Genomic DNA, 25,957 nt, shown 5'->3' with positions numbered 1-25,957 from the left:
GTTAAAAAAAAAAAAACAAACACAAACATGTAAAGACATGTAAAACACACCCACATCCAGTTATACCATTCTGTTCTAAACAAAACCAAGTAAATTTGGTTCAGCAATCTCAAATCCCCTAAAGGTGATAAGACATAGTTTTTCAAATATAAACACTTCATTTTGGAAAATAAAAATATGTTTATTTAATAATAACAAATTTTGCAAGTAACTGAATGGCAGCCATCTTTCTGGAGAATAAGTTTTCTGTCACATTTTTAGTTGAGAGTTCAATGCAGATTTATATGAGCTCCATTTTTGCTTTGGAAGCAGCATGAAATATCTTCAACTCTCACTATGAAACATTTGAACTTCATTGTAAAATACGTCTTAAGTTTGAAAAAGACCTGACATTTCAAAATATTTAACATATTCAGGATTTGAACTATTGCACTAGAAATCCCAAGAAATTATTACTATTTATTGATTAAAAAAAAATACTACTTAGACATTATTTAGAAATTATTGCTATAGAGGAAAGCATTTTATGTACTCTCAATGTCAGTATACCATATTAAGTCACTTGAAATATTCATATTGCTGGCATGACAGAATGCTGTAAAAATAATTTACTGTACAATCCATTTGTCTGAGGTGAGTCAATGAATTTTTTTTCACATGACTCAATTATTGCCATCCTCCACATACTAATATTCAAGGTTAGTCTTTATTTAAATGATATATTTTTAAAGAATCCTGCCATCTGCAAAAATGTCAAGTTCTGTTGTTTTTAAAGAACAGTGACTAAATTAGCAGCACTTTGCAGTACCATCATTTTGACAACAGCAAATAACTAAAGAGTATAGAATGTCAGAAGCAACAGTAATGCATACTTGAGTGATGAAGATAATTTTGTGCAGCTGAATAAGAATCTGCTGAACAGGGTCACTGATCTGACGCACCTTCCTTTGTGATACAGCAATTCCTGCCGATGCTGTAGATGACAAAAATAAAACCAAAAGGACAGTTCATTTGTTACCTTAATATATTAACAGCATAGACTGTTTAAAACCTGTAATTGTAATTATTAAGTTTTAATGACTTGTTTTTTCCAACAGTGTTGGGAACAAGAAAAAGACAATCTAAAAACTTAGAAGATCAGACAATGTAATTGATAACAGGTTTCAAAAGAAAATCCTTTCTCTGACTCACTTCTAAGTTATCCTAAGGGAAAAGAAGTATTAAAGTACCTCACTAATTGTAAAAGTTTTCCCACATTCATTCAAAAGGAAATTTAAAGATAAGCTAAACAAAATTTGCTTATTTTAACTGTTTTTTTTTTACATAGACTAACACTCATGATATTTATTTTTATATATTTTGATGTTATGAAATTAATTTTCATCTTAGGTTAAGAATCACAACAAAATAGCTGATGTGGACCATTTGGAGAACAGATTTATTAAAATATATTGTCGTGTTGCCTTATAGTGACGTGTGGTGCTTTATCACAGCTACTTTTTGTTTCCAACATTTAGCAAGAGCATGTTCTCAGAGAAATCTCAAGAAAATGTGCAAGAAGCTATGTATCTCTTGGGTCTTCTTTACTTTGCATCAGAAAATTAATGGTTTCTGTTCTCTGTCATAAATTCCTCCTCACCAGAGATCACCCTATCTAAAGGATGTATTGATAGAGACTGTGGAAAGGAGCTTTCACTGGCATTCTCCATGATTGAAACTGACACCATCATAAAGTGTGTAAATGGCATTTTTCATTTTTGGAATAAAAGAACATCAATGCTAAACAAATAATAATGCTGTAAAAAAATTCTCTCTCCAAAAAGGAAAGAATACAGACAATTGCTCTGTATTACAGACTGTATATTGCTTTTGCTTGTAAATTCCATAAAAACAGTAGTGTTGACCTGTGAATATAAGGGAAAAGTGGGGGTTTAAAACTTTTAAACACAAAGCTAATTAAATATTGATAGAAAAACACATGAGGTTAAGCAAACTACAAAATGAGTTTGTGCCAATCGGAAAATACTAAAACAGATACAGTTCCCATGTACTAGCATGTAATGATGAGCTACGCACATACAGGAGTATATATACACTATATATCATGAAAATTTCACCTCCCTCACCCCTGCCATATTATACGGGATATAAAGTTGGCCTGTCTGAAGAAAAAGAAAACACTAAACAAATTTAGAAATTAAATATTTATCAATTTTGAAAAGCATTGTGTCTCTTAATGTATCTCCACATTGTTTCTATAAGCATTAACATTTCAAGTAGACTTGTACACTAGATAGAAGATAAAATGTTCATGACAAATTACTAAGAGATGATGAAGTTGGAGATTCACAGGAAGAAAATATTGACGCTTTGAGAAAATAATGTTGCCATAAGTTGTTTCTAATATTTTCTTCTAAAACAGATATTCAAAACCCCTTTTTTTAAAAAAAAAAAAAAAAAAAACATTATATTTGACCATTTCCTTTAGCTATTACCTAACAACAGGCACAACAGATATGCACACCCAAATCCACAAACAGTGCACACAGTTTTATATTTTAGTGCCCAACTATTTTATTTGGTATCCAAATGTGATCTTTGCTAAAAACCAACCATCATGCCCGATGAGAATGACACTACATTTTGTAGCACAAACTCTGAAGTAAAGAGCAGAGTCAGTTTGGAATTAAAAGGAAAAACATTACTTTAGAATTAAAAATATTGCAGTACTTCAAACACTTAGGGCTCCTCATACAATTTTTGTTACATTCTTGTTGATTTTATTTAGATAAGTGTGAATTAATTACCATGACAAGGAGCAAGAAAGCTGAGGTTTTCTTATGAAAATAGTGACTAATTGTAAACCTGTTTCTCTTCCTCTAAAGCAAATACATGTACATAACATACTTTCCATAGACAAAAGTACTGGAAAGGAAGTCATGCATGAATAGAAGCTGGGCTTTTCTGGCAACAAAATAAACTTCACACAGTAATTTTAACCTGTTCATTTACTTCTATGTGTAAAAATCAGATTTTAAAAAAAATAATCTATCAGTGATGTGAAAGTGTTTAGTTCTTGGGATCAAGAATTGAAAACAAAAGCTGAAAGTGGAAGTTTATTTCCCCCACTGAACTACTGTTTGGGACTTAACTACAAACAGCCAATAAATCAGATATGGTCTTGGTCATCCAGAATTTGAAATAGATATACTTGTCCGCTGAGGTACATTTTTTTCTTGTAGTACAAGTAGCTTGATGATTAAAAGACTGTCCTCTTTTCCTGAAGCAAAACTGCCGTAATTTACCAGCTAGTAATATCAAATATCTATGTGATTTGTTTCCTGCCATACTCAATGAGATACTTGAAAAACACTAGCCAAAGACAGCATGATAAAAAACAAAACCTAATTCACTTTACCTAAATGTTACTCATTACTTAATAATTACAAAGCACAGTAAACTCAGTACTAATTTGTGGATATCATACCTAAAACATTGACCATATTTTGTTGACTAAAAAGCATTATGAACTTAGCTATTGAACTAAAATAAAACACAATAGGTTTTGGGGGTTCCATGGAATAATTTTAATTCTAGCCATAAGAAACAATAAAGAAATAACTGCTGATCAAGCTTTAGGTAATTCAATAGAATTAAAACATAGCAGTAAATGTCATGTATTCTACAAACTTTGCGGATTTACAAAATATAATTCAGATCTTAAACATAACAATTAAACAGAACAGCCTGATTCTGACTTACCTAGTGCTTCTCTATCATGCTTTGCCTGCTGAGGAAGAGTATAGAGCCAAAACTAAAGCAGATTCTTGAATTTTTAGTCCTTAGTTATGATTTTTAAACTCTTCATCTAATTTAAGTCATACACACGGTCAGACTCAGAGATTAAATAAAAGTTTATCAGCAGACCACACTATAAAACACTTAAGTGTATCACTAAAGAACATAAGTTAACAAAATTAGCTTTCCAAGTTGAGTATTAGATCTGGAAGCTAAGCAAAGAGCACAGGTCCAAGTACTGAACTTTAGCCAGCAGTCCTGTATCTCTCAAATACAAATATTTCTAAACTACACTTCAGAAGCTAATTTAGATCCACATTCTAAAACTTCCTCATTCAAAAACACCTTGAGGATCATAACATCATATGTACATATTTACATCCACCTAAACTTTTTTTTCCCCCCCCCAAAGCAATCTGGTATCAAGAATGAAAATTCTACCAAGAGGGAGGTGTAATCCAAATATCAAAATTAATTAACTCACAACTTAACTTTTATAATTTTTTTCTTGTTGAATTTCTCTGACGGCTACTTTAACAAAAAGTAGAAGAGACATTCACAAACTGAAGTGCCTAGGGACCAACCAGATCTGGGCTGCACTCTCACAGAAAATGTCATTCTCTATCACAGAGACACAAATTGCTAATAGGATCAGGAAGATAATGACATCAATGCTGTTGTCAGATTTTTTTGTGACAATGCCTTTTGGCAGATGGGTTGAGAGGCAAGTGAAATTCAGTTCAACAGTTTTTCCGTAAGTCTCCTCCAAATAATCTATAAGAGGAAAAGAACTCTGGCATTTTCCCTGAGCCATTTAAGGAAGAATTTAGGTTGGTCTTTCTGCTCAAGTGGAAGCAACACTGCAGTAATCTAAAATATCATACACCACGAGAACAAGGTTGATTTCGTCTCATTTTCACCTCTCCAACTGTTTCAACACTGCTATATTCAATCCCAAAACAAATAGTGTGGTCTTGCCATTACAACCTAGGAATCTTCAGGTTTTGCTAGGCTGCTGATAAAAACTTTACTTCCTTGACATGTTACCTTTCTCACTGCTCCCTGTTCTGTGGTATTTGACCTCTCCTTTGCTGTCAATGGCTTGTATTATAACACAAAGGCAAAAAAATGAGTGCTTTTCTTTTGTAGGTCTTCTCAGAATATATTTTTTTCTTAATAAAAATATGCTTAAAATAGTATCAGCAAACAGAAAGGACTGAGTAGGACATAGCATGGACTCCCTTGTTATTCAGTGTGTACAGCTTTTTCTGTTTTCTAGTGTGACAGCAACAATATGACTTAGTAGTCTTGGAGGACCAGATGTAATGTCAGCTTGTAGTGTCTATATGCTTCAAAGACAGCTAGACACCCAATGTCCAGCTAGGAACTTTAGGAGTTCCCATAAAATCCACATACTCCAAACCACTCCACAATTACATTTTTTTTAAATACAGAAGTATAGCATTTTGAGGGGGATGAGGGCACGTGTGTGTGAATAGGCTGCTGAGGACTTGATCAAAACTTGTAAGAGTTTTACCCAAAAGGAAAACATTGCTGACAAAAGATATTGGATTTGCTCAAATTACCCACAGGAGTGAAAATATTGACGAAGGCTAAAGTGTTTGTCTGAAGATCACTATAGCTCTGACACATTATGGCTGGATAGTGGGTTTGAACTATTGGTATTATAATAGCACTCTTCAGTAAACAAAACCGAAAACTGCTGCAAGTGGACAGCAAATTTTGATTTGTATGCATAAGTAAAATTCCTAATACAATTTTTATATCAAAAAACTGTGAAACAGACATTTGTATAGATAAAACGTACTTTTTTTATGAAGATCAATATTTCAACAGCTCAAAATAATTTTCCTTTGAATATTATTTAATTCAGACAATATGCATTCTGAAATCACAGCAGATTACAGTATGTGAAGCTTCTCCGTAAGAAAGAAAAGTATCTCAAATAGAAAAATGTTTCATCAACGATACATTGGTATGTTCTTTTCATAGGAGAAATTGCCTTTAGCCATTGCATTCAGCAGAAGTTTAGACAGGATAATGACCATTAAAATGAGGTATTACCGATTTACTATTGGAATTTGTATTTTTAAAAAAATCCTTAAGGATCTTTCAGATAACATATTTGCACCTGAAATGTAATTATCTCCTTTTATAACATTTAAAAATATAATTACTAGATAATACCATGATTTTTCATATTGCAAAGAGCTACAGCTGGAAAACTATAAAACTGCCACCCTGTCATGAACGAATCCTCTGTTTTCTTAGTGTGGGTCCTGTGCATGAGTGGAGGCACTCTCAAGAGGATATCAACAGGCAGTAAAGCTGGAGAAATGTAAGAGGACGCACTCTATATGCATAAGGAGAATAAGTTTTACAAACTTGGAAATCATTAGGTTTAAGTGAAGTTAAAGTTTGATTTTGTTGCAAGCTCAATATTACCTGGTCGCAGTCTTGATCCTGGACCTTCAATATAATCTCTATTATTATTAAAAAACAAAACAGGTAGTTTTAATTGCATTTGGCATCAATAACTGTAGAGAAAATATCAGTACCACCTGACTCCTTCTTATGTTTCCTCTAAAGGAAATCTGTCCACAATTGCTAGTTTTTAACTGTGCATATATAAGGCACATAAAGGCTGGCTTACTCTATGTGTCCAAAATAGCATGACTTCTACTAAATAAAAGTTAGACTTCATTCCTTTCCCTGATCAGTTTTTAGCCTGGAAAGTACAAATACAGTAAACAGGATTTTAATATTTAAAATGCAATAATCCACTAGATTATATATTGGTTTGCATTTGTATATGTTTAAGGACATTTCAATTAACCCATTTTATGGATGGAACACATAAAAAAATTAAGTAATTATCGTCTAGTGCATAAAAAGAGGAGTAATAATGTATACAGTACTAGTAAAGTGGGGGAAAAAATAATATTACATCACCAGGACAGGGATACCTCAATGTCAGAAATACAGATCCAGATGTTTCAATGCTAGCTTGTGCTCTATACTCTACAGAAACACTGTCCCAGCCTGCAGATCCCACTAGCTGAGATAAGCAACAGCAAATGGATACAGACAGATGGGGAACTGAAGGAACCAATATGAAGTCCTGATGGCTGGCAGCCTCAACAGCCCTAGCATGGCAAGAACTTGCATAGATTTTTTAGGCAGTGGGGAAAACTACAGCTTCAAGGACTAGTTATAAAGAAAGATAAGGAAACAGTTTTACTAATTTTTATGTGAGGGACAGAGACGGACCAAAAAAAAGCATGCTTGCTTCAACCCTCAAGCTTCAGGAGGCTGCCATTACTGGCTGTAGCAGGAGAAAGCCAGTGAGTGACAAGTGACAGACTGGATGGTGATACGAAAGCAAAAATAAAGTCTTGTGTTTGAAGTGATAGAGAAAGTACAACCAGTAGAGACACACAGGGAAGGTGGCAACGTTGAAGGTAGGGCTGTAGAAATGTTCCTTGCAGCAGTGTTCTGAACAGGCATTTGAATGACTAGAATGCATGTATCAAAACAGAAAGGATGTTGCTCGCATAATAGCTTTATGAACCCAAGCAAGAGTTTTAGCAGCATACATTGATATGAAAGTTTATATATTAGAGGTGTCAGACAGAACACTAAACCTTATTCTGAATGCAAGGACTTTGAGAGATATGCAAGTTAAAGTGGATGCTCAGATGTCATTGGTGAGGATGGATGTTATTTCTGAGAATGATCAAAACCTGACTGAATGGATAGGACTTCAGGTACAGGCAAATTATGACATTCCTTTTAGTTATGTAGTACTCAACTGTATAGCCACATGGCCATGAAAAGATCTTACAGAGATGAGCAAAAATTTAGCATAGACAGAAGGAAATACATCTGGTGTATACAGCTAAATTCATGAATTGAAGCATGATTTTGCAGGTAGATGAGTAAGTAGACATTTGCACATGCAAAGACAAGATGCAGAAGAAAAGACAAGAGAATCAGTGATAAAGACAAGGGAATCAGTTATAAAGCCGTGTGTAACATTCACAGCAAATCAAATAGATAAACTAGTATCCTCAACGATCTTTAAGAATAGTTTCAAAAGATAGGGAGAGAATTAGAAAAGCATAGAGTCAGAAGAGTCAGAAAAGCATGATTTGAAGAAGACAAATATATCACCAATGGTAAATAGCAGATCAAGAAAATAAAGGAACTGTAACTTGGAAGAGGTCATTAAACAGCTTAGTTAAGAGTTGTTACAGCAATATGCCTTAAGTGAAAGTTGGATCAAACAGGGTCTGTAGAGAAACAAGGGACAGGAATCAATGCCATTATTATAAATACTTACCTAGTTAACTTAAAGGTAAGAGGATAAAATTGTTCAGGAGGCAGATAAAGCCAAGCGTGATTTTGAGGTTTTTGTCAGATGTGAAAGAAAAGCCGAAATGAAGAAACATAGAACAGAGTCTATGAATAAGAGTGGTGCCAAGGAGATCAGAAAAAATAATGGTTGGTCAAGAATGTGTTTAATGTATTTCTGAATAAATAACAAAAGAAAAAGCAAAGACCTTTAGAAGGAAAATGAGGATGGCCATGCCATATTCTGTTTCGGCTTGTTCCCTTTTTGAAAGAAATGAGGACTCCAGAATTCCAAAAATTTATATCTACATTTATACAGAAGGTCTAGAAGAGTTCAAAGGGACGAGATATTACTCTACACCATCAAATGCACAAATACTTTTTTCTATGGAAAAAACAGCTGCTTAAACATGCAAACCAGAATTTGGCTAACCAACTAGTGTCACTTTAAGCTAATGTAGCAAAAGTCCACTTTTAAAACTACCAGTTTAATGACAGCCCTTAAATTACTTACATAAAGCTTCTGCATGCAAACACCCTTTAACGATACCCTCAAGCAGACTGAGTGTCACAGGCTGAGATAAAATGAAGTTGCAATGATAAGTAAAGAAATGGTTCATGAGGGCAATCGTGCAACTGTTGCACTGTGAAATGACCAACCGGAATTGATCATAACAATGATTAATTATGTAATCTATATTAAAATCATAAACCATACCTACCTATTACAAGGTTGTCTTTCAGAAGGACTAAAACTTTGTTTAATTATACCTGAAACAAATGTATAATTATTCTCTCTGCATTAAAAGAATTATATACATACTTGTTAATATTTTCTATTTTCCAGACATGATGTCAAAATAACTTTTAAAAAGCAGTGTTAAACATACTCCTAACCTCCATTTGACTATGGACTTGCTGTTTGATGTATCAAAGACTTGCTTGCATCAGAACTAAAATCTCAGCCCTGCATAGTATTTTAATAAATACTTTCAGAATTTCACAGAAAATAAAAACGCATGCTGACTAGATGTCCACAGAGGATGTATCTGGATTTGTATTAAATTACTACAGTTAACTGCTACCACTGTGGCCACAACATTGTGTCTAGTCTGGATAAAAAACTAGAATATTTACCTATTTTCTCAGAGGTCCTTTGATGGGTTGTCTAAACCTTGTTCTAACAGAGTTTTATTGCTGCTACTCTATTAGATAACTATTCAAACTACTGCACATGTAATACCTTACTTCTTAAATAATCCCACTGATTTTGAGACCTTGAGTATGACCAGTTATTGGTCAAACATCCAATTAGCACTAAAACTGAACCCAAACATTTATGCCATTTATTGCATAGTGCCAAAAAACATGAAGAGAGAGGGGTAATGCTTGATGATATTGATTAATGCACTTGGAAAGCATTGTCTTAAAGCAAGTATTTGTCATAAGCATCTGCCTTAAAACATTCCTGTAAATCATTTCCTGATGATAATTTTGACATACGAGACCACTCTCTCCTACAAATGGTATTTCATTTTGAATGGGGAATAAGCGTATTTTTAAATCAAAAGATATTTCAGCTAACTGAAGGTCTGATTGGAAAGATTAGGAAATTCTACAACAATTTTCCTGTACAATTAATGCATTTTAATATAACACCCTGCCTTTGTCTACAGGAGATGGGTTTTCCACACTAGTAACATCACAAGCATTACCATAAAACAAGAGCAGTGGAGTGTAATCACTCAAACAGTAATTAAGAAAAAAATAAAATATTTTATGCCAAACTTACACTAGTTTTCCCATTGTTGGTCCTGTTACAGCAGTTATATTAGTTCTAGAGCAACAGTAGGGGGCTTTCAGAGAGCAAACATATTTCTGAGAGTCTTAAATATTTTGTATTCAAACATATTTTCTGTCACGCTCTGAAATACAGCACCTCTGTTTTTCCTTCTTCTTTGAGACCCTCTAAATTAAAAAAAAAAATCCTGAAGGAGGCTTGCATCTGTCACACAGAATTCACTTTAAAACCTAAAGAAATTATACATCCTTTGGCCAAATCTGTCTCCCTAAACAGAAGGCACACAGACTGAGAAAGAATTAAAGAAAAGGAAACAGGTTTTTATTCCTTGCTAATGCTTTGCTTAAGGAAACAGGTATTAAAACTCTGCAGTAGTTAGGCCAAAAGACTGTTTGGTAGGAACTGTTGACTTCTGTAATAGCAAATAAACTAGGCTCTTATAGAAGCAAAGATACACTAAGACAGGAAAACAGATAGGAAAATGCAGCGTCCGCTGCCTAGAAAGTAAAGGCGGCCTTTGGAATTGAAAAAAATATGATTGTTCCTATTCAAGGAACAGGTATTTTACCTGCAGCCACAATAATACAAATATAAAAGCAGGAGCTCTGACTGAACCTGAATCATGTTGCTTGGGGTAAGGACAACCTCATACACTCCATTACAACAAAGACTATAATATATTATGGGAATATATTCGAGAAAATCTGTAACAGAAACTACTCGGCTAGAAAGCTAAGTTTGAACACAGCTGTTTGCTAGAATTTTTAAAAAAGCACCCCTTCCAAAGTATTTATATACAAAATTGGATTTGAAATCCTATACATTTTGGCTGTTTCAAATAAACAGTCTCTCTATCAGTAAAGAGCTCATATTCAAATTTGCTTTATCAGTTTGATGACTCACCATATTTGACTTGCTAATCTGACAGCTTATAAGTGTATTTACAAGTGCATGATATTTCACACCACAGTCTGTCTCACCACTCACTGTACATGGCAGAAATGCAGTATTTTCTAATCCATATGCTACATTTAGGAAAATACTTATTAATGCTAAAAAAAAAAACCCTAACCAGAAATCATGATGCAGAAAAATCACTAAACAATAGCCAACACCTTCAGCCCCATTTTTATTGCTTATTATGTTAGAGACTCACTGAGCAGCTACAACTGAGAGAGGAGTCTCTTTATGTTACACGCTATGAAAACATATTGGAATAATTTCTTCAATAACTAAGCAAAAGGAGACTCAGACCATCTAAAAATCATCGTAACAAACATGTTCACATGTGTATACACACACTCATTGAATACTAACTACTTCAGTGATAATCCTTAGTCCTTTGTGTAAGAGTTATGGTAATCATACAAAGCCAAGCAGGGAGTAAGAAACAACACAGATGTTTAGGAAAGAGTTAACTAACCTAAGTCAGACGTGCATAGTGCATTCTGATGTCCAGCCCAAGGTGTTAGCTCAACCATATTTCCTGTGTTAACTCAACCATATTTCCTTTAATCATGGTTACTCCTTTGACATGGATGGGAAGAGCAAGGCAACATGTTTTGTTCAAATTCCTTGCAAGAGGTAATTTCTCAGTTCAAGATTATCTCAAGCAAAATGAAATATAAATCCTCTATCTCATTCCTGGTTTGTGCCCACCCTTATTGGAATGCGGAAGACACACAAAATCCAAAGCTTTTGATTCTTATCAGCCTCCCTATTCCGAATAGTTCTATGAAGATTCCTTGAGGACATTAAATTTTGTAAAAAAATTCATATCAAATGAGGCATCAAGAATTTTTCTGATTGCTACTTTGGTCTTAAATAGTTGACGTAATTAAAAACAATTTCTAAGGCTTTAACTTCATAACATGCATTGACATCAGTGCAAATCATACAAATACATTCTAATATGTAGTTTACTGTTTTTCTCTTGCAGGTACCTAACCACATAATTACAAGAAGAGCACTCATAACATGATACAAGATCAAAAAAAACTGGGAGGACAGTAACTTTATCTTTGGATTTCACTTTCACTTCACTGATATCTAAAAAAACCCCTCTGAAAATCCTTTCAAGTTTGATCAGACTGATAGGAAAATTGAATTAAGATTTCATATTAGCACAAAACTTCAATACATCTCCTTGAATGAAATGGAAGCAATGGAAGTGGTTTTTTGAGTGATTGCTTAATGATCTTTTCAGGAGAAAGGTCAAATTGCCTTTATTTATACAAAATATTCTTAGGAAGCTGCCCTTTAAATCACTGTACACTGAAATGGATGTTCTCAACCAAGTTAATTAGCTGTTTTGCAGAGCAAAGAGAATTAAGTTTTTTGCTCATTAGCAGTGACCACACGTACAGCAACAGAAGTTGCCATAATCATACTTAAAGCTTAACTCAAGCATCACACAGGAAAACTAGGTCTTGGCAGAACTTGTTCTAGCTGATGTCTTCAACAAAGTCCCATGAACCTGAGGTCTCAAGAGAAATCTGAACCTCAGACAAAGTCAAATGGGAAAAACAAGCCTACAAAACACTGTAAGATCTCAAAAATTCTTCAGAGACAGCCAATTGTGCAAATTAGTTTTCTTGATGCAATAATCGTTGTCAACAAAATTCCCAAGTTTTCCCCTCACAATCTAAAGAATCATATATAGCAGATGTGAGATGATCTTACCCCGAAGAACTACCAAGCTATCTAAATGTTTTATGTAAAGAAAAAATATCTTCTCAAATCCTCACATCTTCCAAAAAATACAAGTGGTCTAAATTTAAAAAAAGAAAAAAAAAAAAAAAAAAAAGGCAGTTCTATGACCACAAAACTTGCAAAATACAAGGTAGCTGCTGCCTTCAATTAAGCCCAAATTTTGAAAGACATTACTAGCTACAGACAGCAAGTGGCATTTAAGTAATCGATATTTATTTCCTGCTGTGTTTGCTGTTATCCTTAGAAACAGTTAAATTTGAATCTAAGTGATGACCTAAACCCAGAGACCAATCATTTGCTACATACAACGTGCAGAGTTCCTACTTTGAGAGTATCCTAGTTCTTGAAATCCTGTTATTCAGCTGGATACTTTTGACTGCTTTGAGCATTACCTGCACAAGGCTCAAGTCCTGCCAACTGTGTAAACAAGTTATTTTTCTAAAAGTTCAAAGAAGGATACAGGAGACCCTTCCAGAGCTACATCACTAGAATATTCTTCTGGCAGATCTGTGGTCTCTTCATTACATGATAACTCTGCATACTATTGCATCGTAGAACTTTTGGCAAGGAAAGGAGTCCTGAATCAAAGCATCTTTGCTTCTTGGTCACAAGTTAGATAAGTTCAGAGTTTCTTCCAAATACTGGAAACATATATTAAATTATGAGGTAACAGAAAAACTCCTAAGTAAGATACAGCACAACAACAGGACTGTGCATTGAGCCTTCTGGGTCTCATGAAAAGCTAGTAGCTGAGCAATCCTAAAAGGGACCTATTACATGCTTTTTATTGTGAGGAAGGTCAGAAGGCAAGTACATAAAACCCTAGGGACCAGGGTTTTCTAATAGCACCTTCTACATAGAACTCGTCTTTCAATGTGTTTAGGACATTGTCCTGATTACAGTGTAAACAAACATGGTTAAAGGAAACAAAAAAAATATTGTCCAAAAACTGTCCCCAGCCACAGAGTAAACTTTTAAACTCCCTCTCACCCAACTGAAATACTAGCTCTACTGGACTACTATGCATTATGAGATACCACATATTTTCCTGCTATTTGGTATTACCAGCAGAAATCAGGTACAGTAAATCAAAACCAAGTAAAAACCCCTTAAAGATGACTAAGCTAAGGTAAAGTTGGGGAGTTTCTTAATTTTAAAATAAGAAAAAATGCAACTAAAATGCTGTTATCATCCCATCACTCTTCATTGCTTTTTGACTCAATAAGTCCCTATGCTCTGTCAATCTTTGTAACTTCCAATTATAAGGACTTCAGGGGAAAAAAATACATCTCTCACTACTGCCTCTATGCTTCTGAAATGTGCAGAATCTTGCTCCTGTAGGATTAATCATTTTAAGTACCATGAACTATCCCAGAATCTACATACCCTCCATTTGGCAATCTTAGGAGTTGTTAAAGGAGCTGGTCCTGTAAAACTACATTGTCTAAACTAAAAACAATAATCCTTTCTTAAAGCATAATTGAAAAGCACAGGTTATGTAAAGTTATTAAAAATATTTTGACAATTGGTGGACTATAAAAAAGCTAACCACTATTACACTGTCTCTCACACACATACCAGCTTCTGTGACACTGAACAACTCCGCATATCACACCTTTTTACAAAATACCACCACAGTTTTAAATTAGGGCAACATTTTTCTACATTTGCAGATCATGTTTTCTCTGAAAGTGATGTGATGGCAGCACGATAAGACAAACCCTTTCAAGACCCTGATCAATATACCTGTAACTGAAACATTTTCAGGTTAGTGGTTTCCAAGTTAGGTAGATGAAAGTTGGCCACATTTTCCCCTGTAATGCTGACATGCCTGACAAAACCATGGCTAATAATTCAAATGCTGTTAGCCACTTAATAGCAAGGAGATATGCTTGGAACATAACCCAAGCGATACCCAAGTATGCTGAATGTAATAATTTTTTTTAAAGCTATATTTTCTTTTTTCCTGAAAACATGAAAAATTTGCCAGCATTAATTACAACTTATCTACAATGCTAACTTCAATATTAAGTAGAAACCACAGGTGATCTGAAAACATATGACTGCAGAATTATTTTTCTGAAAAAGCAGTCCTGAAGTATCTATATAACAATTAAATATTCTGGGAGGAAAATGGACAATGACTTCTAGAAATGCTGATTCAAGTCACTGGAATTAATAGGAACTGACTGATTCTTTCCACCCAAAGTAAGTCAATGAAATCAATTTAAATATTATAAAAAGTTGATGTTTTGTTAATGTCCAAATCTTAACAAAATAAAATTAACAAGAAGATCTTTATCCATAATGCTTTGGGTGCACAAAGATTTCAAATGTCTGTGTACAATGCTGAACTAGCCAACAAACAATTACACTTCTGGGAGACACACAACGTGTTATTCTTCAGTATAAACAACAAAATAGAATATTGTCTCCACAGGCTGCTTTTCCTCAAGGGTTTCCTTCCATGCAGCCCCCTCCCACAGTCAGATTAGACTTCCCTGTACCCTGTAACCTCCTCTTTACTCCCTTAGCATAGGGAAGTAATAAAGAAAAAGAGTTTTTCTGTAATTATTATTTTTTAAAGAAAACTTTGATAATAAACTCAGAGCTGGCTAGCCACTGGTCCTCCAGCCTTTAGAATGGCAGACTATCTGGTTACCATTACCAAATCATATTAATGGATTTTAAGTAGAATTATCAGATCATTTATTTGCCCTGCACTAGTGGTTAGATGTTTCAGTTAAAAGCAGTTACATTTCTTCAATACCTGGGCCAAAATTTGAAGGAAATCCGGCTAGCAAATAGGACTACAAACATAAAGTAATATAATTCCACATTTTTTGAAGGCTGGGACCTTGCAACAATATTTGTTAATCTTCAAACAACTACTATCAATCTTTTTCTTCTAGTATAAAATGCTCTTTGATTTTCCCTGACCAGAACTCCATCCTATTTAATAGGTAGATCATGGTAGCTCATAATTTAGCAAGTAGCTCACAGTGGTTACATGTCTTTTTTTTTCTTTCTTTTTTTCAGATTTAGAATATAATCCAAAAACTATTACTTAAGATAACACCCAATACAGCTAGTGCTTTCCTATCTGATTACCATAAATAACTACAGGCAGAAATAACAGTTTTGTCACACAACCCCTTCCTAATTCAAGTCTAGTCATTAAGCATTCCTTCAATTCCATTCAGTCAAACCATGCAGACAGCTAAAGCTTACCTCTTTCAACATTCTTTTTTACACCCTCCAACAGGGCACTCCATTTCTTCATATGCATAGCATTATTATTACTGAGACAAAAGTTTTCATACTCTCTTCCATTTGTTTCTTACCAACACTACTTATCTTATGCTTCAAATATAAAAAAAGCCTTTGTCAAGTTGCCCAATAATATTCCAGTTTTCGTAGCCATTACTGCAAATATGGAGACAAGCTACACAAAGACTATGTGATGCAAAATGTATTATACTGGAATCAGCTGCCACAGGCACAATTATTTTGTTTTTCTTTACTTAGGAACCACAACAGACAGTGAACTTGCAATAAATCATGAAATAGTGCAGTATCTTGGAATAGACAACTATTTTTCTGTTAGAAAGTAGCGCACGCCTCATCCTTAAGGAATCTTACCAATAGCAGACTCTTTCAAGTGACTTGAACTGGAGCTGCTGGAGTTGTCCAGTATGTCCAGCTCATCATCAAATTCAGAGAACATATCTGCACATAAAAATGAAAGCAAAGTAGCTTTTAACCTACCTCTGACCAGCATAATAATACTCCTGATGCTTCTTTTTCTAATGACTACCTTTCTCAGAGTTGTGTAAAGTGCCATGATCCTCTATAAGGATTTCTTCATATTTTTTTTCCTCATCTCTTCCACATGCAGATTGACAGCTTCCAGATAGAAGGCCAGTATTTTCTGAAAACTCCCTTTTGCAGCTGGCTGCTTCACTGCTGCTGCTATGAAGACTCAATTTCTTGTAATTTTTCTGACAACAAAGAACAAAAAGGAGGTGTTGACTGTCCTTATCCAGCACTCATCAGAAAATCTGCAAATGAAAAAGTGTCACTTGTGTATAGACACACATAAAAATAGTCCAGAACTATGTGATACCTGGTTCAGTCACTGTTTCTAAATCTAGAGCAAAACTTTTAAAAAACTAATCAAATTATTTCTAGCCTTTACATAAAAGGCATCTTTGTTCTTGATGAAGGTCTTCTCACAACAAGCACCACAAGTGAAAAAACTAAAACAAATACCAGATCAGAAAGAAACACTGAACAACACAAAAAAAAACAAAAGACTGGACAAAGATAGCGGGTTCTCAGATACAAGCAATGGGAGATTTACTCTCTTCCAGATTAGATAATACACAGCAGACCAGTTCTGGACAACGCAAAACCTGCACAATAGTCAAGATGGTAGCAAAATATGAAGTGAACTTGGTATGGTATGATGCCAGAGAGACTCCCCAAGGCTGAACAGACCAAATGCTGAATGGCATTAACAAAGAAAATCAAAACATGGAATATAAATCATTTGCCTGTACCATTTCAGTACTGAATCTTGTCTGTAGCATGGGGTTCTTTAATGAGTATAAAATTCTGCCTTTGCTGCTGTCAATGTTTATAGCTTTTCTGGAAAGAACAGAGATCCCTGATCCCTGTTGTTGATTCTATTTTAATGCAACACATTTTGAAGGCAGACTAGGGGTTTGATCTCATTATATATTGTTCCAAGTCTTCTCATATTATTTCTGTTGTGAGTGAATAATTTCATGCTTATTTTCACTCTATCTTGTCAGAGCAAAGTGCAATAAAGGAGAACAGGAGATATATAAATACATCCAATTTAACAAATCAGTGTCTTTAATGTTAAAGTAGTATCAGGAGATAATACATTCTTCACTACTTATATTCTTACCAAGTGTGTCCAAGACAATTTGGCCTGTATCTAAGACTGTTCTTCCAATTTTTTTCCCCATGAAGTATTTTGATCTTATTGGGACACAGCAGAATGGGTGCACCAGAACCCTTTCCTCCTTCAGAAACCTAGCTGCACCCTGAGCACTGACTATACCACTGCCCGTGCAACGGTCTGCTTCAATTGCCTCCCCATCTTTTGTTCCATTTCCAAAACTCTAACTTAACTTGTACAAGATGGTTTTTCAAGCTTTTCTCTTTAGATTTGGCTGGGAAAAGATCATTTTATACTTAAGTACTGGACTGAGCTTATGCCCAAGATGCCACGATAGCAGTGACTTCAGTGTAGCACAGCACGGCAACCACTAGCAATGACTCTCAAGCTCACTTACAGAGAGCAGCCTAGTCATGGCATATATATGCATGCTCACTGTGCCCTTGAAAAGAACCAATTCACCTGTTCCACATAAAAGAAAACAAAGTAAAGAGACAGAAGGGTCAAACCGCATGGAGATTTCAAACTTAAATCTCCTTTCGACATCGCCAGTACTGAGCCTTACACTCAAATGACCAATTGTTAACAATAACTTGTAAATCAGGTGGAGCTAAGGGGGAAGAAGATCAGAAAGGCATGCTGTTAGCAATTGGTGTCAGATCTAGCTGCCACATCAAAAAAGGAAACCTGTTTGAAATGCATGAACTGAATTCTGTAGCTCTCATGACAAAAATAGTCATCAGACCTGCCACAGAAACTGTTCAGAGATCAGTGAAACATATCCTAAAGCCTTAAAGCAGTTCTATAAATTGTAAAGCTATAACCTGTCTATAAAATAAAATCTGGTTCATTTACATAATACCTGAACATACAGAACTACAGTATTTCATCACTGATCTGAGAGTAACAAATAAATTTCCTGTGATATATTTTGCCCTACCTAGAAAATAGCTAATGATTTTCAAAAGTGAGATAATATACTGTTGTTTCTTTTTTGAGTAGGCCACCTGACTAATTTAGGAGGACAAAAGTATCCCAACTGGAGGAGCCTGGCATGTGAGTTCAATGCTACTTCTGCTCAGCATTGGAGTGGGACCATAAGGACCTACATAAAGATATAAGGAGATAAAGAACATAATTTTGTGAGAAAAGCATGGAGAAAGTTTTCTCCAACACCTTGAAACAACCATTTCTACACCTCAGAGTCTTGGAGAGACTTCGTTCAGATAAGCAGAAAGACAGATACTTAGCTTTTTAAGAAACCTGTGAAACAAGGGGATATTCAAAACATCACAAACACTCAAACATGAGTTAGGTTGATACACATTCATTTGAACTGTGCTCATACGTACACACTTGATTTTCGAGTCCAGTATTTTACAAATCTTTCTGGAGGCTTCATCAGTTGATCCAGTATATTATTACATTTTCGTAATAAACTACTGCCTCAGTTTCCCCACAATCAGATTGTTTGCCACCTTCGTTGACAGAAAATCTGCCTTTAGTATAAACAAACACATTTCAAAAAGAAATCTAAAGGGAAAAGAGTTCCTGTGCAAAATATATTCAAATCCTGAACCAATTAAATTTTCTTCCAGGATTCATCTTCTTTTGTGACTGAGCAAAAGCGTCTCTAGAAACACTTGAAATCTGTGTCCCGGTCATAAAGAAAAAACCTTTGTCTACAAGCTGAGACACTTCATCCACATCTGTATACTTGCACTATTCTCTCTCTTCACTGGTCAGCACTACCACTATAAAATCAGATACACTTCATTTTTGGAGAAGTGAAATTTAAACTGGTCTTTTTGAGCTCCAACAGGAATCTAATCTTTTATAAACAGGAATTAACACTGTCAAAATAAAAAAAAAAAAAAAAAAAGATTTAGCTACTCTTAAAAATAATATTGCTCTTTTGTTTAGCTCCATTTTGCCATATTGCTATCCTGAAGAATTAACTTTTCTGCCTTCAAGAAATATAGAGCTCCTTAGTAGCATTTGCAAACAGTGTTTAATCTTCTTTATTAGAGACAAGTAATTACAGCATTATACTAGTCAATTTAATTTTTATTTCAGAAAAAAAAAATAGAACTACTTCCACTATAAAATTATTTGTAAAAACTACAAGATAGCAATAAAATGAGTAACAGGTAACATGAAATTGTCAGGAAGAAAAAACATACTAAACCAACATATTTCTTTCTGTAACAAAGTAACAGCTTTTATGCATTAGGAACAAGAAGGAACTGTCATTTATAATTGTTTTAGTAAGGGTTTTGACAATGTTTCTTACAATATCTTACAAAAAAGCTAGGGAAGTGTAACCTAGACAAAAATCACAGTCAGTTGGCTGTATAATTGACCATAAAACTTATTCCTAACTTGGTAACTACTTCGAGAGTTTTTTAAATTGAAACTGGGTAGCGAGCATAGTTTTTCAGAATGGCTTCTCACCTTGCTCCAAAGTCATTCAATGTTTTCACTGAATTACAATGATAATCTGCATAATGGGATAGATAGAGTGCCTATTAAATGTGCCTAGAGTGTGATACATTCACATCATCTATCATATTACAGCATATACATCATACACAGAGTTGTGTCAATGCAAGTGACGATAGGTGTCAAAGAAAGTTTTGAGAAACTGGAGAAACTTAAAGAACTGATGAAGTTTAAATATGGAGAATGCAAAGTTCTACGAGCAGAGAAAAACAACTGTACAAATGCACAGACTGGGGAAGGACTGGTCAGGCGGCAGCTCTGCAGGAAAAGATATGCGGGTTTTGGTGGCTTAGAAACAGAATATGACTCAATGATACCATGCTGTTAGGAAAAGGTAAACATCATACTAGGATGTATACAGAAGGCAATCATCCCTAAGAACACCATAGCCTTTCTACTTGGTACCAATATGGTTCTCGGCTGGAGTAAATGAGTCCAGTTTTGAACACTATCCTTAAAAACGTAGAAAGGCAGGCAAGGGGAGAAATAAGAAAAATTAGAGGTCTACAAAACATGACTTACAATGTAAGACTGCTGAAATTTGATCATTCAGCCCAAAGGAAAAAATAATACAAAGGGGAGATACAATATATAAGAGAAAAGAAATAACTCCTACCTATTTCAGCTGTGGGGAGGACAAAAAGTAAGCAGCACAAGCTGTAGCAAGTAAAATTCAGGTTAAATGTTAAGACCACCTAACAGTAATTAAGTGTTCAACTATTGCATCGATCTGGGATCGTGCAGAGAGAAATAAGTGTTCATATGCTATGTACCAGGTTTGCATGTGCTCAGTAAATGCAGCATTCTGGAGATATTTTGGACTTAGTGCTCTCAGAGCACTTATATGACATCTAAGAGTGGGTCTGAAAATTTCAAGTGTCATTTACATCCCACATGTGCACATGCATTTGTTCATCTAATATCTCCTGGAAACAAGACATATATAACACATCTACTCTGTCAGGCATACAAAGCATGACCAACATCTTCTGAAAGCACCAGACTAACTGCAGATACAGTATATAGCATCATGTATACGTGCTATGGGTATGCTCAGGATTTCCAGTTATCTTCTGACAGTGCTTCAGGCATCCTCATGGTTTTCCAGATGTTATCTTCAGATGGAAAAAAACCAAGACTCATTCATACATGCAATTCTGACTGTAAAGACAGTTTTTGCATTTCTGCTGGTTCCAAACTGTTCCCTAATTTGGCATAGTTTGCCTGGGGAGAGACTTTCTATCACTTGACATTTTTATGACTGACTGGTCAAACACAAGGAGTGTCAGGAGTGACAGGTAGCTCTAAGGCTTGGAGGTGGACAAGATAATCTCTGACAACTCTTCCTGCCTTATATTCTCTAATTCTATTAAAGTACTATGATGTGCTAACAAATTGAAGCTGAATTCAGTACATTATGGATTTGTCATTAATAGTTTGATCACCCATTTTCACAGGTATTAACTTGGCTGTGACTATTTCCTACATTCAGCAACTCTCAAAAATATTTTACCTGCAAAAGTTTTTGCATATTCTTTTATTCTCCAAGCATAAATAGTATCAATCTAAAAAGGTTAGTTCCTTCTTATCACACTAACATTTCTAACCCCTAAACTGTAATTCCAGTACCTGCTATATAAACACTGAAACAGAATGGTGTCAGAAGAAAATGAATGGAGTGAAGGGTAGAAGAAAGAAATTTGTGGAATGCTCAGCTTTCATGACATTCTGAGTCCTCACTCTTTTCCAAAGCAATGGGAATGGATTACAGCACTGTACAGACAGGCACTATCACCCAATTTTCAATAACATTTTTAAAAACTTTTTTAAAGATAATTTTAATAAAAATAGGAATTTAATATTCTAACCTAATGTAAATTGCAATATTAATAACCTGTTGCATTCTAAGTGTTTTAGAACCAAACATACTCTTTGCTTCAACCAATACAAAAGCAATTCCTGCATTCACAGTTGTTTTAAGGAAAAAAAAGTTATGCATTTATTGGCTGAATTGACCAAAACATATAGCTAAACAGAAAGAAGAAAATAAATTAAAATTAATATTATTCCAATCTTTATGTCTTGTTCTGAGTTAACAAAAAAAATATATTAATTCCAATTGAATAGCTAATTAAGCAGTACTTTGTAATGCATGTGGTGATGCTCAGAAACTAACTGATTATAGTGAGACAACTGCCAATAGTGCAGAACTGACCTTGGGTATGGGGGAAATGACTCAGTGAAAACACAGTTAAATCATTTTGTGGTTTTTTTGCCTTTCAGGTAGCTGTGACCCTGTCCTCATTTCTTCTAAAAACTTGGGTAAATTGGTGGTAGCTTTTAATTACAAGAGTTGCTAGTAGCCTGCAGGGTGGTTACAAAAGTAAGGTTTCTTAAACCATAATGTTTAATCCTTCCCTTCTTGGCCACGCATCCCAGCAGATGAAGAAGATTGGGATAAAGAAAATCCATTCTTGTGGATAACGAAGAGTGGCAGCTGTATCATGCTCTGTATTTACAGGTATTCCTACAAAATGCTTCACAGTTATTTACGTTAGGGAATTAGTGATAGAAGGGACATATAAAGACATCCCAATGTTTCTCAAGACTTTAAATACAACATTAATGTTTCCAAACCAATTTAGAAAAGACATAATACAATCTACTTTTAATTATCTACAGGTAGATTATGAAGGTTTATGCCGCAGATGGAAGACAGGAAACTGCATCAGCTATTTCAGGTCTGGCCAGGCTCTTTAGCCCTGTCTGAAAACAGCTATACTGCTTCTTTCACTACTCTTAGCCAATAAATATTTGAACTGCTTCTGCAAGAGAGAGGCAGGCAAGTTTCTTAGCACAGGCTGTAACCAAGCTGCCTGTAAGCAGAATATGAATCAGAATGTGTCTCCTAGCAGTAGCATCTTAGTCCACCAGAAGTGTAATACCTTGATACCTGCAGATCTAGGTCTGGGAGGGCCAGTATTGACCTGCAGCTAAAAATCCTATCAAGATGGTCTCTATGCCATGCTCTTCAGCCTGCTGGGTTAGGAGAAGACTTACCAGTTCAAATGCAAAACCAGGAAGATGCAGAGAGCAACCTTGCTAATAAGCATTCTCATGCATTTGGACATTTAGGACAAAGCACGCAGCTAATGGTGACCTAAATGTACCAGCTGAGACCAAGCTGTGACTTGCTCAGACAGTTCAGACTGTTAATGACTTCTGACACCCTATTAGCCCTGACACCCTATTAGCCCTGACACCCTATTAGCCTACGGAGCCACTCCGTAGAATTGCACTACACGCAGAAGCAAAAGTTGAACCTACTTTTCCATTATCTAAGCATCTTAGTCTCACATTACTCTGCATAATTGGGAACTACATTTGAATACATGGATTTGCATGTATGGATTTAAAAATAAAATGTGTATTCTAGGGACATTATTAATAAATTAATTAAAATAATTAAATTAATTAATAAAATAATTAAAAAATTAAAATAAGCTTAAATTCACAAACACATTATTACAAAAACCTGGTGTAGAGAAAGAATGTGACAGAACACGTGCCATATGCACAGATCAGAACTTCAGGAATTGAGAAAAGGAAGTTATTCTGATCAGCCAGGTAGTCTTTCACATCTGCCCATTTTTAATACATTCTCTGAGAGCAGCAGGAGGTGCAAATGGCTCATATTTTGTTATATATTTTTAGCTGACAGACTCTGATTATAAAGCTCACAGTTTTCTCTCCCACATTCAAAATATAGACAGATCTCAATATTCATCATTCTATATTGTTTTAGGTATGGTGATATTTTACATTTAAAAATCTGGCAAGGAGAAAAACATTGTTCTATTTATATTTCAAACAGTATGTGAACATGCTGGCTTATCAAGGGCTTCAAAGCATTATTTCTGAGTTAAAATATATGCAGTAAATGAAACAATGGATGATGCCCACGTAATCAAACTTATGTTTCCTAAGTAATAGAAGTTACTTATTTTCAGCTTTTTGCAAACAGCCAAAATAATATCTAATTTTTTTCAAATCTATATACCTCAAAAAAGTAATCAAATTACTATTTGACTACTCATCTCTTTAAAGGAAAATATTCATTAAATAAACTACTGTTTTGACACTCAGATTTGGCTTGGAACACAGAAAACTCAGCCTTACCACTGGTCTGTTTGGTGACTTTACACAAACTACCTTCTTCCCCTCCACTTTTTCCTACCCAAAGCATGAAAATATAATGTTGACCACCTTGAAATGAAAGGTACTATGTGAGAGATACTTACCACTGTTGTTATTACTTGTTTGGGTCCTCTGTACCCTGTGTTACATCAGCAACCTTAACCTTTCAGAACTGAGCACACTAACTCTTATTAGAGACCTTTCATCTCTACATCTGCTTCTGTTCTTACATCAACAATTTCTATGGAAAACAAGGAAAGACAAAAATTTATGTGGGGAGCTGATAATGATTTTCTTTACTAACATTATTTTAAAGTATGGATTTTATGCTATACTTGCCAGGCGAGGCAACTACACTTCTGCATCATCTACAGACCTGCCTTTCAATTGCCTACTTATCAGCTTCCATACCGGTCAAACTACTTATAAAACAGATGCCACTCTGGCTCCAAAAAATCTCTGTGCTTAGTTCCATAAACCAGGACAGAAAGTACGTTCTTTATTTCAGAAACGTTCACAATATGACACAACCGGGATGAAAAAGAAGGCCATAAGTATATTTTAGCAGAGAGAAAACAAAGCATAAGATAGCTGGCTTCAACAAAACACTGAACTACGTGGCAGAAACACTGAATTCTCTGACACCATGAAAAAATGACAAATTACTTGGCTGTGGAATTGCTGGGGCCTTGACTGAGATGAATTAGGTTGTCCATACCTCACATAGTTTTTATTTCATGAACAGCTGCTTGAAATTCTTCCCAGTACTTTTAGTCAGAATATTTCCTTTTTTTCAAAAGTCACACTTTTCAGGAATAATTATTCTCCTTATTAGAAATCTTCCAACTTCCTAAAATTTTCCTTCATTACCTCAACAAGCCATGTTATTGCTCCTTCTCTTTCTAAGCCTTGTAGCACTCCTCTGAAATTTGAAAGATCCTAGCCTGATTTGTTCTATCTTTTGTACGGCATGGGCACACAATTAGGTCTTCCACATATCACTACCGAGCCATACTCCCCTCAGCTTCTGCAGTGTTCTGGATCTTTGTCGGATCCTCCTGTTGTTCTTTTAATATACATAATAAAATATCCATTGGAGTGGAACTAGAATTATAGTATTCCTTCCTTGAGAAGACCAGCCCTTATCCCCCCAAATACAGAGGATTTTTCCTTCTTGTTTGTTATGTAGGTGTATTTTCCAAGTATTTATACAAAACAGAAGTACTCTAACTTCAGTGTAAAACTATTAGTTCTATCATACCTTACAAATGCCTGAATAGGTCACTTTTCTCTCAAAGATAGGATAACTGCATTGAAATCCCAAATCAAGCAGCTTTCCATCCGTAGTACATTTTTTTGCAAATTTCATCACAGTTATGCACTATAACTATAGCTCTTAAGAACAACTGTAGCAAGATACGAAAAAATAACAACATACAACAAGCTTCCAAATGTGTAGGGTAAGAAAACTCAAAAAACATGAAAAATAATTGCTCTTACTGTTTTAAGTTATAAATCCTATTCTGTATCTTTCCTTCATCTCAGTAGTGTTTACATTTCAAATTACAGCGGTTTGTTAAGGTTTATCTTGAAGGTTTTGGCATCCTTTTTATTGAAAAAAAAAATTGTATAATACAGATAAT

General features: G+C 34.9%; 1 protein-coding gene across 6 annotated transcripts in view; it reads right to left on the bottom strand.

Moving 5' to 3' along the window:
- NEK10 (NIMA related kinase 10) overlaps positions 1-25,957 on the bottom strand; it is a 115,244-nt gene that overhangs the window by 19,621 nt on the left and 69,666 nt on the right. The window contains exons 26-31 of one of the 6 annotated variants that reach the window (XM_080385815.1): positions 16,503-16,686; positions 16,328-16,414; positions 8,895-8,943; positions 6,265-6,302; positions 6,007-6,147; positions 873-973 (exon numbers count right to left, since the gene is read on the bottom strand). In XM_080385815.1, coding sequence (XP_080241941.1) covers positions 873-973; positions 6,007-6,147; positions 6,265-6,302; positions 8,895-8,943; positions 16,328-16,414; positions 16,503-16,686 — 600 coding nt within the window. Of the gene's footprint in view, positions 1-872; positions 974-6,006; positions 6,148-6,264; positions 6,303-8,885; positions 8,944-16,327; positions 16,415-16,453; positions 16,687-23,607; positions 24,556-25,957 lie in introns of those variants that run through there. The other 5 variants (XM_080385812.1, XM_080385810.1, XM_080385811.1 and 2 more) reach the window with 5 other exon arrangements.

The sequence above is a fragment of the Falco punctatus genome, assembly GCF_963210335.1.
Source record: "Falco punctatus genome assembly, chromosome: 4".
NCBI lineage: Eukaryota > Metazoa > Chordata > Aves > Falconiformes > Falconidae > Falco > Falco punctatus.
This window is presented reverse-complemented; position numbering and strand designations above follow the sequence as displayed.